This window comes from Ciconia boyciana, chromosome 1, assembly GCF_034638445.1.
Source record: "Ciconia boyciana chromosome 1, ASM3463844v1, whole genome shotgun sequence".
NCBI classification, from domain to species: Eukaryota; Metazoa; Chordata; class Aves; order Ciconiiformes; family Ciconiidae; genus Ciconia; species Ciconia boyciana.
Window position 1 is genome coordinate 95,218,619 of NC_132934.1, and position 19,631 is coordinate 95,238,249.

At 40.0% G+C, this 19,631-nt stretch overlaps 1 protein-coding gene across 1 annotated transcript in view; it reads right to left on the reverse strand.

Annotated features, from left to right (window-relative positions):
* Positions 1-140: 140 nt before the first annotated feature.
* Positions 141-19,631, reverse strand: part of ABI3BP (ABI family member 3 binding protein) — a 166,151-nt gene continuing 146,660 nt past the window's right edge. The window contains 5 exon segments of the mRNA XM_072851395.1: positions 141-502; positions 2,634-2,747; positions 6,644-6,805; positions 7,810-7,839; positions 9,314-9,393. Of these exon segments, the coding sequence (XP_072707496.1) occupies positions 387-502; positions 2,634-2,747; positions 6,644-6,805; positions 7,810-7,839; positions 9,314-9,393 (502 nt within the window). The 3' untranslated portion in view covers positions 141-386.

Sequence of the window (19,631 nt, forward strand, 5' to 3'; positions counted from 1 at the left end):
CAACTCTGCCGTAACTGTGCCTTAAACATTTATTACAACATTGTGATAAATAATATACACACCGTATCTTTTAAAATACCATAGAAACCATACCTCAAGAATAGGGAGCCAGCTTCCCTATACATTATCCTACAACATGTCCCTAGCCTGTTTGGGATTTTTTTTAAAATCTAAAAACAAATTTGTAAAACTGGATAACTACAGTAAGCAGCCTACGCTATTACACAATTAATGCAGTATTGGCATTAGACTTGTATAAACCCTTGCACATCAGCAAACTTATTTAAGTGCCAGGCATACCATAAACATTTCCATCTTTGAGCCTGCGTTGGGCAGTCGGACGGGGGTAGTAAGTGCTGGGCCTTTTCACCACGTTCATGTCGCATCTACCATTTCCCAGGTATTGATGTTCCACACTCGTACCAGCGAACATAGTTAATGCACGTCTCCCCGCCTATTTTTCCAAATTTGACGGGTTCCTGACGAACTGCCCTGAAAAATCCTGGAACAGAGAACAGAGTATTGTTTGCATGAAGCCCTCGGACAGCACCTTCCTTTGATTTCCCTGTGAAGTCTGTACACAATTCAATTAACGGCTAGACTAGTCACTAAGCTGTTAACCCATCTGCCACAAACGGGTCTCTTTGCTGCCCCTACATCGGTTGAAACAGCCGGCATTTGTCCTCCCAACTCAAACAAAAGCAGAAGCGCTTGGGATTGCTGCAGCCCGGAGCAGGAGAGGTGAAGCCTGCCTCCCCTTGAGATTTGTGTTCCCAGCACCCAACCATGGATGGTGCTGGCAGGGCGAGGCCAGTGACTCTGGCTGCTGCTAGGGTCTTCTCTAAACAGGAGGCTGTTCCTCCTTGCAAAGTTGCAATGGTTAACTACTCCCCACTGCAGCAGCCTTAACACTCCAGTGAACCCAAATAAAACTCGACAGTTGGGGATATTTCACACTATCTCCCCATCCCCAAGCAAAAGATCATACCTCCTGCTTTAAATCTGTTCTGTATGACAATACACCTGCTGCCCATTCAAACAGTTAACTTCAGGTTAAAAATTGAAGTGAGCAATTAGCGCTGAATCCAACCTGATCATCAGGAGCATATGTGTGGCTGAAGCATGCATGTGTGCGCACACAGATGTACGTGCTCGCACACGCACACAAAGTATTGTTCTGCAACTAAGACACCACAGCAGTCGTGCTGCCCTCTGTGCACGTCAGGTCAAATATGTGCAGTTAATTCTGGCTTGAACAGAACTCAACTTGCTGCAGCCAGGGAGGAACTGAGCAGCAATGGACAATCTGCTCTGTTCAGTTCATTTACCAGGAATATAAGCTACAGAAGAGGTGGGGGCTTTTTGTTTGTTTGTTTGTTTGTTTGTTTGTTTTGTTGCGGGGTTTTTGTTGTTTTGGGTTTTTTTTTTTCCTAAAAATGAATGTAGGTCATGAATCCACTCAATTAAATACAGTTGCTGAAAACAAATCTGTTTTAAATGTCTTAAGCTGGGGTAGCAAACTTTTTATGTAAAAGGGATTTTTTTTATTTATAAAATTTAAAAAAAACCCAAAACTGGTACAACTGAGAGGTCTGCTGTCCTGGCAGGTCCTGGCAATGTCAAACTGGATTCAGACAATCCCTTACACAAGCAAAATACCTTTACACATGGGCAACACTGACTGGGGAAGGAAAAGCAAAGCCCTCTTAAAAAAAAAATAATCACATAAGCAAACACCTTTCAGATCATTCACCTACTTTGTTTTCAGAAAAACTTGTGAAAGATTCAGGCACTTATCTCCCACACCTACCTCAATGCACTTCTGTACTTCTGTAAGGTGTTTTATAAATGAAGCGCTACAGACAGGAAGGTTTGGTCAACACACTGATACTGTACTGAAAACCGTTTTGCTACTCTTCTCAGTAAAATATTCCACGATACACTTGGCATGCACGCATGTAGCAATACAGCCTGCGTTCTTACCCCACAAGGGAATGGACTACCTCACACGGGCACTGCTGCAAACAAGCAAGGCAGGAGTTCAGCTGACAGAAGTACAATTTTCTTACACTCGAGCCTCAGCAACATGTGAAATATAGCCAGGCAGGTCACAGCTGTGTTTAGGACATCCAGTCCCATGCCCCCTTAGACCAGACTGGAATTCTAGGCACCCGGTTCAAATTAGTGCGCACAGAGTTACTGCACCATGAATTGTATTTTCCAGTAATAACTTTTTAGTTTCTCATTAGCACTAAACAAAGCTGTTTATGCCCAACTGATGATTTACTGCACTTTAAATCAACCTTGCCTGTTTGAACATAACACTTCATGCCTCTCTGCAAACTCAAATTTGTGGTAGGGTTTAAATACGTAATACCAACTGTGAATAATCTGTTGGAATCTTTTAAACGGGAGAGAGGCTGTTTACTACCTAACAGAACCCGAGTCATAACCTTCTTTTAATAGTCATTGCTCATCTTCAGAAACTTCTCGACTCTCTTCTGCCTGCAAAGCCGGTAGTCCCTTTCCATCGCCCACCCCAGCAGTGGCTGCTGAATCCACTGGCAGGAAAAAGAAACACACAAACAAAGGAATTGCCAAGGTTTGCTGCAGAGACAGGCGTAAGGAATTACCATCTTTGACTGGTAGATCTTCTTGCTGTCCTGTCCTTCCATCTAAGAATGAGTCTACAAATTGGCAGTGATCTTCTCCATGGCCTCTCTGGTCTCCTATGTTATAAAATTTTCCTGAAAGCAAAGGAGCAGCAAAGTTGAAAATCCATATCCAGTTTAGTGAGGGCTATTTCCAAAAACCACCACAGGCAATGGGCTGTGCTCTTCAATCTATGGAGAAGCCAAAGTGAATGCTACGATTCTTCTCTCAGGATCTGTAGCTGTAATTTGAACATAATGTGCATACTCCAAGTACAGCGCTCATGGCTGTAGACAAAAGTGCCCCATTCCTGGCCAAAATCTATGCCTGAATGTATTTCTTCCCTTCCTTACATTTCATACAGTACGTGAAATTCTGGTATTACCTAGAGCCTCATCCTGGCTGTATCAAAAATGAGGTAAGTTTTGCTAGTGATCTGAATGGAAGACAGGTTTGCTTCCCTGTCAGGAAGCCCTCAGTACCTTCAAACATGTTTTGATAGACCACCTCATAACACAGCCAAGGCCTGTTTTAGAAATCATCATATTTATACAACATGTATGTGCAAGTGATATCCTTTAACAGACAGATGACCTTGGTATAGAAACTGCTTATCCAGAGCATGAAGTGTGCCCGTGTATTTATTTGCAGGATCGCTTAACAGGACACTTGGCTGCAACTGAGTAGAAAACAAGGTCTCAAGCGCCCCATGCAGCATGTGCTGACGTTACGGGCTGTGCTCCTCCTGTTAACAAGAGGACTTACAGTGAAGGAGTTTTGACAGAGAGATGTTTTTACTTACTGATTTGATGTGCAAGACATGAGTAAAATTCAGTTCAGAAGATGGAGGAAAGCATGCTACTTTCTCTTCCCAGGCCTTGGCAGGAAACCGTTTCAGATAAACTTACCGTTTTTTCTAAACTCCTTTCACAGCACTTGTTCTTAGTATGTTCAGCCTTTGGTTGTGAGGTTGAAAGGAAAGGTGAGAGCATTTAGAAATAGGCTCAATACTCAGGTATAAGCTAAGCAGAAAGTCCAGTTACTCATTAGATGTTGGGTGTCCCGCAGCCTTGAATCTATGCCAGTCTGGCCGTTTGAGAGATGGTGAGGTGGCTTATAATACTGCTCCCTAAAGTGCAATTAATAAAAGAGCAACCTACCAATAAACTCTCCCTTTCTCATATTTTTGTGACCCGATCAATACTTTGCCAAAAATTCTCACCTCCAGTTGACAGTCTCTGTGCATGCAGTTCTGCTCTAGCTTTAGAAAATTATTTATTGCTATCTAGTTTTGGCTGCAGGCATGTTTTTTCCATAGGAGAACTGGTCAGAGGGAGTTCCTCTCAGCAATTTTTTGGTCTGAACTTAAGAACATTCAGGCTGCCCAAAATGGCTTTTTTTTTTTCCATGGCTGTTGAAGGTCACACTTAGAATTTACTTTTTTCTTCCCCTCAATAAATACTTTTTTTTAGGTGGCCTGCTTTTCTGGAATGCCTACAGTGACTGCTCTGGAGGACTGTTAAATGAGGTCAGCAGTAGATGCTGGTTTATAGAACAGTCCTGGCATGTGTAACGTAGATCAGTTTTTCTTCATGAGAGACAGAATAAACCAGATATTTTTATGGCTAACACAAGAACAGTAACTTTCAGATACACACATATTCGTTTGGCCCACAGTGTAACCTATGCATAATTCAAACAATTGCCATACATAAATTAGCAGCATTCTCAGTGACTATTAAATTCTTACTGCCCAATTCTTTTCATAATAAAGGAACACACTTAAAAAAATTTAGCTAATAAATGACTAGATTCATCTTTCTCTTTTCGGGAAAGCAATTCTGGCGGAAAGTAAATTAATTTTTTGTCCAGTCTTCCCTTATGGGTGGTCCTAAGAAAATTAGATACCATCTTTGTTTTATTCATTCTGCAACATTAGAAGTATAAACTCATGCTAAAAACTAGCATGCAAAGATATGGTTGTTGGCTGCCTTATACAACAGCATTTGTACAATGCACCCAAATTTCAAGATCATTGTGCTGCTTAAACAGCAAAGCTTCGGAAGGTATCTTCAGCAGAAGGTGGGACTCGGACCTCAGCACAGCCCCTCACTACCAGCACACGTTGCCCAGCTGGCTGGTGCTAGCAGATACACTCCCGCTGGCCTCGGGGGCACGATGAGACAAGGTGTGACTGTGAAACACATCAGAACAGAGTCTGGCTTCACATTGGAAACTTTCTCACTCGCATCTAGAGGCCCGTGCCATGACAGTCTGACTTAGGAAATGGGGGAAAAGCAGCTTTCCTTCTACATAAATACTTCAATTCTTTTAAATATTGTGACAACCGGTCAGCACTGGTTGGAACAATTCAAGTGCAAGAACCAGGCTTAGCAAGCATAATGAATACAATGTGGCTACCATCATTTTTCTCCAGCCAAGTTAAATCACCACCCTTCCAGCAAGAACAAAAACAATCTCACGAAAATAGGAAAATGGGCTCCTGATATATTAAACTTTTCTTCTAAGATTGAAGTAGCTTTCACTGCAGTGTTAATTCACTTGATTTAGGGCTGAAGTCTAGTCCTGCTAGATTAGCACTGCTATTTCCTCTGCTGGCTGGTTTTGTGATACACTATGCCTCATTGCCAGTGTTTGTCATTTGATCACAGCTGGTTAGCACAGCAACAGCTGAATGAATGATACCTCTGTTCAAAACAGTCTTTTTTATTCACATAATTGCCAAGATATTATTTACGTGTGAGGTATTGTACTTACTATTAACGACAGGGCTTTCCTTCCTTGTCTGCTTATGGGAGAATGGTGCCCCGTGCAAGGCTGGGCAGTTTAAAATTGTATCAGCGTAGGCTGCCCTGCGTTCCCCTTGCTCTTTTCTTTCCATGCTCCTACATACAGAGACCAGAGCCCTGCTCCTGTGAGGCGCTGAGCTCTGAGATGGGGCAGCTTTGGGTAATGAAAGTCGATTCTTTTGGCCACAGTTTCTCCTAGTTAATTCAATGCAATGTGATGAACATACTGCCTAGCTTCCACTCAAAAGACATTTCCCATACACTGTTGTATTATGCTCTTTGTGCTCTGGATGCCATACTAACACCATTGTGATAGTTGCCCATGCAGCTCTGATGGAAGACCTCATACAGAAGAAAGCCAGGAGCTTCGGATGGATTATAAGTGAACATATTTCTAAATATAGCTTGTACAATCTACATGAGACACAAAGTTCTGCTTAACTATCAACTAACTGAAAAACACTTTTTACGAGCTGTTTCCCCAGCTTACACACAGCATGTGTCACTTGATTCAGGTATTAAATACATCACACTCTAGCGACCTTAAGACACTGAACAAAACTTGAGAAGATAAGGCCAGGAGGCAGCTGTTAGTAATAAAACATAAGAAAAAGAAGCGGGGGGGAAAGATATTATAAGCAAAAATGGGGAATGTGAAAAAAAAACAAAACAAAAATGTCAAAGCAGGTAAAACCTGTTGACTAGAGTTGAAGTCATGTATTTATAAGCCTCACAGTAATGAAGTAACCAGATGTTTACCAAATGGGATGGGAATGACTGAGTCTAATCCTGGTGTAAAATTAGGTCCTAATCCTCTAATTAAGAACTATTCCAGGCTACCCTTTAAATACAAACTTGGCACCTTTACAATATATGCTATTCACTGGCAGAGACCTGATCTTTATCAATTTTCTGTATGACCCCCAGGATACTAACAGGTACTTAAAATCAGATGATCACCCCAGAGAAGTAACTCTTGAGTCTGAAAATTCAGTATCAAACACATCAATGATTACTGAGCACAGGCAGATTACCATTTATGATTAATCTGTCTATGGACTAGATTAAACATACCTGATCACACTTCAGCAGAGCTTGTCTTGTTAAACCTCTTAGTCCTGGAACCATGATATCTTTAAGGAGTGTACAATGTGGACAACACTGATATGAATGTCTCTTACCTGTGAGTGAATCACTGAGGTATATCTTGTATCTCAAAGAATTACACAGCTGCACACCTACGAACTTCTTATACCAAGTCCTCTTTACGTATTGTTTCCCTTTGCATTCTGAATAGGTGTCCGAATTGAATGGGATTTCAGTCCAGATAGCATCCTTTCCCACTGCAGGAGAGGAAGAAAGAGGCTGAAATATGATGCTGCATACAAAATTATGTACAACAACATTATTCAAATAAATAGAATTAGAAACCTTGATGGAGCAGAATGCACTATGGCACCAGTCATCTGCATTTTGAACATGAAAGATATTTCAGGGAAGCACCAAAGGGTGCAGACATGATTGGTGCAGTGAACTGCTCCTGCTCTCTGTGTGTGGTGCCAGTTTGGAATAAGCTCATTCTAGGACCTTGTTAGGGGGACAATGTCTGTGTGTTGGCAAAACTCTCATTTACAAAGTGTGTGATACAGTCACTGTTTTTCAGTGGGTTCAAGCCAGGACAGTCAACTTGCAGCAAACTGTATGTGATTTAACAGAAATACACATAAAAATTAAGTGTCATGAATTATGTGGAAAGAAATGGTGTCTCAGTGTTTGTCAAAGTGATGTCCATTACAAACGCAAAAAGCAGCCCAATCTTGCTTGAGAGATCTCAGCTGTTCTTCAAAAGCTCAGTCCACCTCCCACCAAAGACAGCAAAAGCCTTGTAAGTGGCCTAAAGCACAGCTGCATCAAGCCTTCAGAAGCAGAAAGTTTTTCTAAAACACAATGGCAGATAAATAGTGTCCTCTGAGTTGTGCTCTGTTAACTCGCTTAAAAAGTGTGGAGTAGTTTATTCATTTTACAGAGCTTTCTTTTGGTTTAATGACAAGGCTGAGAAAATATGAGGCTGTCCTTGGCTCATTTGTGTACGTTGGTTTGAAGCCATCCCAGCTGCCATGGGAGCCCCACATCACGTTGATTGCGTTCCGCTCAGGTAAACAAGCAGCCTGGCATGAATTCCTTTCCAGGGGTATGGGTGGAAGGAGTGAAATCATGTGTGAATGCTGTTTGATTCCATAACTCATTTAATTGGTGCAGTACAGCCACCCTCCTTGTAAAATTATGCTATCTCATTTCTGAAAAAATCCCTGATCAGAAGACACTATACTATACTTAAAAGGCTTACTTGAAATTGGCTCGCTCACTCTTGGGTCCGCTGGGGGAAGAAAACAAACATTCAAATCAGACACCGTAAAATGAACTTTCCCAGTATTTCAATGGAAAAGCATTGCTAAGTGATTTTTCTACAGTTGACATAAGCTGTAATTTGTGAAACAGAGAGTTTTGGAAGCAACGTTCACTTTTGTATTAAATTAAATTAAAAGAAATATATTTTTTATGTGAAACTACAGTATCAATCAGCTTTTAAAAATTTTACTTATGGGAAAATACCAGTCAACCACAGTTCTAGTAAAAACAAGAGTTTAAACCTGTAACCAGCAAAAACCAATTCTACTGCATCTTTTTAAAAATTTCGATTTCAAAACTTAAATAATAAAAAGGACCCCTCTGTAATACTTGCCACACAAAACTTGGCTACAAAAGCCCAAAAGTGAGAAATGGATGTGTGCAATTAAGAAAAAATAAAACTGACCACTTAATTTGTCCAAGCTAAATAGGAGACAGAGCATAAGCCTTGTCATTCATGAAAACTGCACTTGGCATAAACATTTTTTTAGTTTTAACAATCTAGGATTACAAGGAGTGTATTCAGTTTTTAAATACGTGTGGCATAGTCTGAACTCCTCCCTGACTAATCCCTCGCTCAGCCAAAACTCATCCATCAGTGACAGCACTAGATGAAGACCATAGTATTATTACACCTGGCTCAAAACACAGATTGAGAAAGTCCTTTTAAAAAGGCTAAATCCATTTTGTGTTTTATATGGTCCTTAAGTACTATCAAGCAATAAACACTTCTACACAAAAGATGGTATCTTGCTTGTATAAAGTCAACAAGTCAACTGTCTTCCTCGTGGGGAACTGGAATAGGGAAAGCAAAGGCACTCTCTGATTCTCACCCCTGAGTCAGATAGCACTTAACTTGGGAATCAACCAATGGTCCAAACAGGCTTGTATACACCTCTTTAACAGTTTCACAGGAGAGTAAACAGGATGGAAGAGGACATACTGGGACATCGGCTTTTCCCAACTACTATTTCTCAATCCTTATTTCAGCCAAAAGACATCACTATTATACAGCAGCCTTATTGAACAGGTAGCAAAAGTGCCTATAAACACACCAGCCCAAAGAAAAACCTTATGTTCTCCATCCAGAAGTCATTAATGAGTTTGATAGATACGAAAAGGTCAGGAATATTAATCTTCAATGACTGAGCCTTCTCTAAGGACAAAGTTAGTTTCTTCATAATAAACACCAGACAAACTCTCTGTGCTCCTGTTTTCCTCTCCTGCAGTCTGGCCAGCTTACATCCCCACACAATATAGCCCTGATCTCAGACTGACCTTCCAGGCACTACCATAATGTGCTCAGCAGTAAAAAGCCAATCTGGAGATAGTAAAGAGCAAGACCAAACATGGAAAATGAAGCAAGAGAGCCTTTCATATATCCCACAAACATGGATACTACAGCCACTGTAAATGATGGTCGGACCTTTGGAAGTTCTCACCTGATTCAGTACTGAATGCCACAACATTGCTACTTGGACCTTCACCAAGAGGGTTTCTAGGTTTCACGTGGAATTCATAACTGGGGAATAAAATAGAAGAGATGAAAATTTTGCAAACCAAGCATTCTTTCAGAGTCTGGAGCAAGCAAACTGCCAACAGACACGTTGGTGCTACTCGCCTCCTGGAGAAGAACAAAAAGGCCTCATTTCTTGCTCTGAAAACACTGAGACATTCTTTGTCCTAACTGTATAAGGCGTCTCTGAACACATAATTTATGAGTCCTGTTGGTAATTCTTTGCACACATGCTATTAATGTTTGATTTAATGCACCACTGGCTTAAGTCTGTCTCCTCTCACACATGCAGTTTCAGTTCTGGCAAAGGGTGCAGTTCAGGTGAGGTCAGAAGCAATCTGATAAGCAGAGACTGAGTAAAGGACATTGCTATTTATTTGCACATTTTTCATTCATAAGATCACAAACCTCCAATTCAATGCCTCTCAGGCCCACCAACAGTGACAGACAGGGCCAGTGGTGAAACACGGGGCATGTCTTCCAGGACAAGAGCTCAGCCAAGGCAAAGATCCTGTTGCTTGAATATATGTTAATAGTAAATATATGAAGTAGTGAAGAGACACTGTGCAGCATCTCTTTCTTATCTTTTCATAGTAATGTCGCACAACATCAGTCTGTACTGTAGTTATCTCATGATCTCTCTTCATCACAGCTGTGCTGGGAACCAAACACAGTGCTATGAAAATGGAACAAGATTGAAGAAAAAAATCCAAGCCAGGCTCCTCTGCTTAAGCCTCTCCCACCCTTCAATACTTGATTAACAGCGATGGACAGGCAAGACAAGGTGGTTTCTAACTCTGCAGCTCAGGTGGAACTTATACTTTCAATTAGAAGCTCTAGGTAAACAGCTATTGAAAGACAGCTGCAAACCTAAAAACGTTATGCAGAAGACACCAGACGGGTGAGGCAGGAAAGAGAGTTACAAGGGTGGACGTGCGACACAGCTAAGATCTTCCATCGAGGGCAGAGCTAGGAACAGACTCTGTATTTCCTTCCTCCCAGCACACATTATCCCAGCAAGCTGCTTCTCGGCTCTCCTGGCTCTGGGCTGGCAGCACCTGGGAATTTCTCACTGCTCAGCAATGGCTCAGTGCCTCCCTGTAGGACCTGCATGCCCTCCATGCCAAAGCACCCTGATGAGTAGCATGTATACCTCCAGTCAACAGCACCCTCTTCATGCCTTCCCCGTGAGCTATAAGCAATAATCTGTCTCACGCATGCCACCTGCAGAGAGACTTTTCATATGCTTTCAGTGCATACATGGTGAATCTCTCTTAACACAGAGCGTTTTTTCATCAGCGAGAGAGATCCATAGGACACAAGTCAAAAGGACTGTAGGCGTGGAAAATGGGCCCTAACTTAGAGACTAAACACAGAGCAAAATGAGAATCCCAGAAGTGGGCAATTAAACATCCAGCTCTTGACTCGAAGGATCGCTTACCAATGATAACTTGGTAGCTCAGGACTATAACATAGCATTGTAATGTATTGCTGAAATTGCTTCCAAACAGCAATTTTCTAAAGAAAAAAACCATACCACTCTCTGCATGGTTGGAAATTTGTGAACTCCATTTGCAAGCCCCTACAAGAGACAGAATAATTCAGTCCAAACTTTGGATTACCTCTCATTGCTTCTTGGCTCCTGCAAAACCTGAACAGCTCGCTTAATTAACCTCAGTGGACTAATCATGCAGTACCAAGCAACTGTTTTCCATCCACAGTACTTCTAAGACAATATTTAACTTTGAAATTGCTTACATAAGCAATTGCCTTTATTTCTAGGGTTTTCTTTTCTTTTTTAAGGGAAATACTTACAAAGATTGGTATGCTGAACAGATGCATTGTGGATAATTTGTGGATATTTCTAAGTGAAACATGGGCTTGTTTTGAGCTTTAAAAAGTCTGTTTGGAGGAATCTTAACATTTATTCAAACATGCTGCAAGACCGTTTTGAGCAACTCATATTACCCTACTGTAGGAGGAAGACATTAAATAAATAATAAATTAAATAAATTCTAGACACAAAATCTTCTTCATGATCAACTTCAAATTGTTTAAAAAAATACACGCTTTTAAAAATTGGATCGGAGCAGTTAATATTCACATTGGGCATGTGTTACAGTAACTTTTTTGGTCAAGAAGTATTCTCATCTGGTAGGACAGGTCGTTATCCAGAGAACTGTGGCAGAGCAGTTGGAGATCCCTTCTGCAGAATCGCTGAAGCATAAATGAAGATTTTCTAATGCATTGGGTGTTTTAAAGTAATAGCTAGAAGATACATTTTGGACAATGTACAAATTAATGCATGCCTAGAGATAAAAGACTCCAAAGAAGTTTTCCTGCTTCCTTCACAGCAGGAACACCTTATCTAGAGCTATTATTGTAATTTTGATCATTGATAGCTCAACATGGCATGTTCTGTTGCTTTACTGGGAGTTTATGGTTTGACCTTATGGATGATAATAATCTGTTTATGTCCCTTTGTATGAAATCAAAAGCGAGATATGAAAAGCACTGCCTAGGATTCCTAACCTAGAGTTTTTTGATTGCATAGGACTGGCTACAAGGAAAGGGCAAAAATGCAGGTGAAATGCTCTTACGGAACTGGACTGGGCAGCCACAGGGACTCAGAAGGTAATGACACAGGCAAGTGTGAACTAAAGATAAAGATCCACAGTCAGCCTATCTGGATCTCACCTGAATATGTAAGGGTTTCACAGATTTTGCAAGCTGGATTTACACGCCTCTGTCAGGCAGAAAATCACAAGCTGGATGAGATGGTGGAGGATTTTGAAACAAATTTAAGTATTTTGCTGATTTTTGTACAAATATATTGTCGTCAAGAGCTGATACGCCCTACTTTGAGTTGCATCAGGCAACATTCTTCATAGCAAACAGTCCTGTTCCCAAAAAACTTAAGTCGATGAACTTGGACCCATCAATTCTCTAACTCCATAAAAAGACCAAAACAAGAACTTAAGACTAAATATTTTCCAAGCAGTGTTTTTCAAATTGTGGTCTAGGGACCACTAGGATCTCTGCAAAAGATCAAACCACAGTTGGGAAAATTATGGCAAGACTGAAATAAAGAACTAAAATTTACACATACAGATTTCAGCTCATGTAAACATATTAAAAAATTGGAGAAAAGGAAAGTAATAAAGAAACATCCAAAGTTTAGCTTAGTCAATTAGGGGAGCCTCCTATTAATAATGTTAAAGGGCAAATTCTTTAAACTAAAATATATACAATTCTTAATATAAGGCCTTGACCTTACCTTGACCTTACCTTGACTTAAATATATACAATTCTTAAACTAAAATATATGCAAGTTTTTGTAGGTGTTTTTACAGCTGCCCAAGTATCACAGGCTCCTTTCCTCTGCCAAATTCAATCCTGTAACAATAGCAGTGGCTGCAACAGTACAAGAACAACAAACAACCACTTTTGGAGATGCAGAGAAGTAACTAGTTGACTGAAAACTGAAAGGGAGAGAAAGGAAAAGTTATACTGAGCTCACAATTTGACAGAGTTTACAGATCTAACTGTAATTTTAAAGCCATGGTGTGGCTCTCTCCATAGAAAACAATTTAAAGTCTCCCTTTTTGTGTGTCAGGTGAAAGATCTGAAAAATAAAAATGAAATGGTGAAAAAAGGGTACCTGCTGCAATCTTATGCACTTCCATACAAACCACAAGGGAGGGGAAAAATGCTTAGAGGTTCAAGAAAATATGTAGGGCAAAGTTAATAAAGGGAAATAGGAAAGCTATATAATGATTATCCCATGTCTACCTGTTAGCTAGACTTATTAATGAGAAACTGGAATCTATATTCTGTCCTTATATCTGTGTGCCTATGATGCCAAAAACTCTGCTACCCAATATATGCAGCAATCTAACATGTGTCACACCTCTAACATCTATAAGATTGCTATCCTACAAACTTTGGAGACTAGGCCTCCCAAATCCTCCCAAACTGCATAAGACAATAGAAGTCCTTGTGCAGATTAAATGGACTTGACTTACAGTAATTCCTGTGCAGAGCATATTTTTCCACCATAGGAAATCGCTATTCCACATGGAACTTTGGCAGACGCTGCTCCTGCATTTTTCAGATCATGCAAAAGGAGAAGATTGAAGATTGCAGAACTGAAAATAGGCGAAGAGAGATTTTCACCATAATAGGAGGACTGGAGCAGCTGAGTACAGTCCTGGGACTTCAGGTCAATTGCTGGGGAGGTGCTGGTGGTTAGATGACAATCATGCAGGACTGTCTCAATGTATAGAGCTACTCTGTCTCTGCAGAGTGTGCTTGGATAGCAGTATGTTCAGACATAGCAAATAAAACTAGGTTTAAGAGAAGGGAACAAAAAAAGAAAGAAAGAAAAAGAAGTGCTGGGCTTGTTTGAGGAGTCTTTCTGCTAATCAAATTGGAAGAAGGGCTGAGAGAAATGGGAAATGCTTACCCGTGAACCCAGACATCAACAGCAATTTAGTATAAAAATCTGTTACTTTTGTAATAAAGAGTACAAAAAACTTCATCATTTTTCTGCCACTTTCTGCATTTTTCTGCATTGCAACTTTCACTGTAGTTCTCATCTCTTGACCCTTGCTGCTAACAAAAGCTAAGCTCTGCATTGGTAGATTTTTTTTTCTTGTATGTGATTAGCACATTTTGGGTGCTAACTGCAATACAAAACAATACTAGAAAAGGGTAATAACAGCATGAGCAGGTAGGTATGAATTATTGTGTATAAGTGCACAAAAAGCTTATTCAGTAGAGGGTTTAAGACTTACTTGGTATGGCCTTTGAGTAAATTATAGTAACATTCTCTTTTTTTGTTTCATACCTTTTGTAAGACTTATGAAAAAACTTTTGAAGGAAACCATCTACACACATTATAAAAACAGTTTGGTACATGCATATATCCTACACATTTCATGTTTACTTCACAGTTTTGGTTGGTTGGCTGGTTGGTTGGGTTTTTTGGTTTTGTTTTTTGGGAGGCCTTGGAAATTTTTTTTTTTTTTTTTTTTAACATTTCCTGTTATTTATATTCCTCAAGAGACCTCATGGCTGGAAATATACTTTGCCTTGGGACACAATCTAACCCAAAAGTCCAAAAGAGACCACTCAAAATGTTTTTAAAAAGGAGAAAAGTCTATTTGAAATCACCAAACTACTTAACCAGGCAAAGGATCAGTACCTAAAGGGAAGTTTTACAAAGCTGTGGAATGCAAGCATCACAGGCTTTTTGTTTCTTATTAATACTTTTTTTCTGTTAAAAATCTACACCAGCAGGCTGGTGGGACACATCCTCTAATGGCTACCTGAACTTCCCCAGAGCTATTTGGCACAACACTGACTGCAGTCCTAATATTTTTCTTTACTACCTTCCAATTACTGCCAACACAAACATGCATGAGAACTGTTTTCAACAATATTCAGACTCTTTTTTGAAGGCTTGTATAGGAATTAGTGCTGCAGAGTTTCCTGGATACTAGTGGTATGTGCTATGAACTTAACTGCCCTTAAACAAACCACCAGAATGAAAGAGGAAATGTACACCTAATAAAAAAAAAATTTCAAGATAGGCCAGGGATACAGAAATAAGAACTACATATTTTGGCAGAGAAGCCAGCAGAAATAGCAGAAAAAGTCAAAATGATACTATATCAGACAACTGGAAGACTGAAAAAAATAAAACAATTTTAAGGAGTTAGAAAACTCCAGAACTAGTAAAAAAACCCAAAACCCTAAAATTCCTTTGGAAATGGGAAAATAGAATGGGAAGCAAAAAAATAACAACATCTGCATTTAATATTCTAGGCTAGGAAAGGTCCATGAAAAAACTGCAGGTCAGTGAAACCGATTTTAACAAAGGAGAAGATGCAGATGAGCACCATCATTACTACACAGAGACAGAATGAAAAAAAACCAAAACACAGTAAGCCCGTTTCTACCTCAGGCCTCTCCAGGTTTATTACAAACAAGCACCTCAAGGAGGGAAATACTGAAAATTGTGGATAATGACCTTACCTTGACTCAGACATGGGAGACCTTGCTTGACTATTATCATAGGAGAAGTAACTGCAATACTTTCTTTTTAAGGGCAGTTTTAAATGTAAAACTAACAACAGATGAAGAGCACAGAGTCCTGGGTATGCCAATGAAACTAGGAGTTCCAGTGTGAGCAGTGTTGTAAGTAAACTCAAAACCAAGGGCAACTGTATGACACGTTAGATGGAATATTACAGGGCTCACTCCTCAAATGACTGCTTGGAAGCTAGACTGTAATTGCTTTGACCAAAACAATCAGTCTTGTAGTTTGGCTTTGACTGTTTTCCAAGTTGAATAAATGGTACATTTCTCAAAAAAATGGTGACAGTTTTCTTGGTATAAAGATTGCAGAATTTCCATGTGGAGGATGAAAAATTAAATTGACAGATTAGTTCATACTAGTGCATCCCTTTCTCTCATTTTTCTTTGCTCAGAAATGAATGACATTTGAATTAACATACAAAACCACCTCAGCCTGCATTAAAGAAAATGGGTGAAATTGAGATTTACGAGATCAGAAACTACCCCTAAGATACAATAATACAGTAATTTAGGTTGGAAGGGACCTACGAAGGTCATTTGTCCAGGCCCCTTTTCACGACAGGGCTGACTTAAAAGCTACATTAGGTTGCTCAGGGTTGATCAACGAGCAGAGCAGTTACAGACACTCGCTGCTTGAACAACAGAGTAAAAACTGAGTAGCTCAGTACTTGGTTCAGACTAACTAGAAGAAAGAAGGATGAATGGAATTTGGCTATTTCACTCATTTAACAAGTGAAGGACTAATTGAAGGATAAAGATGGCAAAAACTGCAGAAAATCCGGTGTGTGTTTAAGTGTGACACTGAAAAGAGGGCTGAGTGAAATGTGACCTGGATCTACTCTAAAATTCTTGGAAATAATGTAAAGGGTAACAAAAGCTAACTACAGTACAAAGTTGTAATCAACAGCTGTGTATATGTGATTATTAGATCACAGAAGCACATCTATAAAAAAAACGTTTAAGCAGAAGACATTCATAAAACAAGATAAAGTTTTTCTCTTCAGGCACCAGTTATAGCCAATTAACTATCTGTATAAGAAGGATATATATAGTTATCTAGCTCACATAGCATAACCACACTACATGCTTTGAGAGATTTCAGGTTAAAGTTGCAATCAAAAGCAAAATATCTGATGAAATTAAACAGAATTCTAGATTGGACCCAGACAGCAGCTTAGTGCCAGGAACACTATCAGTTTCAAGAACTCAGACCAACCAAATAATGGATATCAAGATTTGAACTTTCCAGGTTACTTAAACTATCAGAAATTTTCTAAGATGTGATAGTGGAATACTGCAAGCACCACATTTGGCAATTCTCCAGGTGAAAAAGAGGCCAATGTACTTGTCCTATAAGGAAAAATCCTTTAAATGAATGTGATGTTGTCAACCGTCAGGCATGCCTTGCTGTGAGAGAACGGCATGGACACAATGTGCCTTTTCTTGGGCAAAAACCATAGGGATCTCAGCGCTCCAACAAAATCACATTGTACAGGAGCCTTTAGAACCTTTTTTTTAAAAATCAACCAGTTGTGTTGGAAAGCAGCTGACTGTACCCCACATTTATTTAAAGGGTGTATGTCCTCACAGTTAGACAGATTTTCAAATCACTATTTCACTTTCATATCAGAGTCTCGATGTCTTGCAATCAAGTCACCAAGAACACATAAGGCTGGCGTATATAAGACAAAAGAGATAGGACAAACTGCCATAATGTATACAACTTTATTTGTTTAACTCTCATAAGTTGTTGTATGCCTATGAAAGTCCATTTTCGTTTCCATATTAGCATGGTATGAGTCTGTTAAAACTAAATACTTCATAACTTGTACTGAAAATCAGAACTCCTTTTCTTTTTCAGCCAGTGCATTTTTTTCTGGATCTAGTCACTTTTCAGACAGCTAAATGGACGCACAGAATACTACATGATAATCCTGATTCAGAGAAATTTGTATCCCATTTAGCTTCTATGTTTGTACTTACTGACAGTTGCAGTCACACATGCAATTTTTCATGAGAGACTGTAAGAGTCTCTCATTGCTGCCTCCCTAAAACTGTCCAAATTTCTTAAATACTCAAAGTCTGGCCATTACTCTTAGTCTTTAAAAGCTGCCTTGTCAAAAGGCCAGCTCAAAGGAAGATGGGTGTCTGGCTTACTGCAGAGCTTCCCAGAGGTGTAGCAGTATGACCTATTTGAAAGAAGAATGTAAAAGAGAAAAGCAAACAAACAGCATGATCTGGCAGGCTTGGATGCACCCAGTTTTTCCCTGCTGCTTGTTCTGCTCCCTTCACGCTGAAGAGCTGTTTGTCTTGCTTCCCTCCTGCTGGATGTGGGTGATTAACTCTTTAGCTTCTGGGCCAGGCACTAACATATCCCACCTGATTTACCTCAACAGCATGACAGACCTTGGGCAACGTGACTGCAGACCATCTTTGTCATGTACTGCTCCTCAAGAGCATATATCTGGAGAATTACAGGCTTGAACTGTCTTGCTGCTATAGGATCTTTCTGGTTTAAATTTACCCATGGAGACTGAGATACCGCATTCAAAAACATTTTTATCCCTTTTGGAAAGTGTTTGTTTAGGTCTGTCTGGTTTAGATCTGTCCTGAACTGTCTTCAGCTCTGGATGCACTGAACCTTCAGACCAAGCATAGGGGATTCACACAGCCTCACTGACAGCTTTAGGAAAGCCGGAAAAAATAGACTCTCAAATTCAGCTTGTCAGCTTCTCCAAAGCATTTCAAGGCCAAGAGGTTCTTCCCCAGTTAATCCACCTTCTGCTACTGAGCATGTCTCCATATACTTGCTGGTAGTTTTGTAAATGTTGATCGTTTGCGAGAGGGATTTCGTTTTCTCTTCCAAGTTTCTTTTCCAGCTCCACCTCTTCTACAGCTCTTGTCCTTTAAGGCTAGTTACAGAAAAGTCTGCTTCCCAGTCTTAATGTATTACTTGATGAATTTGCAGACATTTCAGAGACCCTGTTAATTCATTTATTGAGCTGTGTTTCATTGTCTCTCTTCCTCCTATTTTCAGTCAGTTTTGTTCACAGGTCCATTTTCTTCATCTAGTGAGCAATCAGCTCCTGACAGACAGGAGACTTTTATTATGGACATATGCCATTCCTTGCAACACTGATACTGTCTACATGATGCCAGCTGTCTTAATCACTTTCTTATTTTCCCTGAATTTAGCGTGCCAACAAGCCTGGATTCAAATGGTAACAGTAACAATTTCTTGTGCTTCTGCCAAAGCTCTCAGGGCATCCTCAAAATTAGGAAACACACATTTTGAAATGAGAATTTAATGGAACAGAACCACTCTGAGAAGGCCTTCACATCCTTAAATCCTGTGAGACTCGAGGGACATGCACCTCTGCAATTTATATCAAAGGTTTTCAATTTCAGGCGATGGCCTCCTGAATCCAGAAAGATTATCACTGTCTTTCTCTTTTGAGGCTGGGGGGAGGATAATAGCCACCACCCCATCAGGGAAAAGTTATCCCTTTATGTCGTAAGTCAGTCTCCACCAGTCAGTACTGATCTCAAATCTAGCTTCTTGTAACAAAATCCACACTCCAGTAACAAAATCCACGCTCCAAAAGACAGCTTTTCTCCATGGTCTTTGATCTGCTCTTGCTTACCAAAACCTGAAAATCCTCTCATAGGACTGACAGAATTGTTACTAATGAAAGTTAAAAACCATCTCATCTGCTTCTGCATAGCTCCTGTCTTCCTTATGACCTTTCCAATGGTTCTAGCTGGGTCTCCCTGCCTCCATCTTGCTTCCTTTCTTAACAAAGTGCAGTCTAAAAATGCTTTTCTTTTTTGGCCATCTGGACATTCCTCTCAGCATCAAGGACTTTTCTTTGCTTCCATGTCTTTTCTACACTTAACCAAATCCATCCCACTTCTGTCACCATATGTGACACGAAGAGTTCAAGTGTGTAATTGAAGACAATCTCATTAATAACACAGAGTTCTTTTCAAGGATGCAACTGTATTATTTCAAAGCAGAACTGAAATGAAAACACAAACAGCATAGCCTAACAAGTTTAGCAGCTCCTACTGCCTTAGTCACTACTCCAGAAATATATTGTTTTGCTGTCTCTTCCAAGCCTTCTCAACTGGAGGAAACTGAT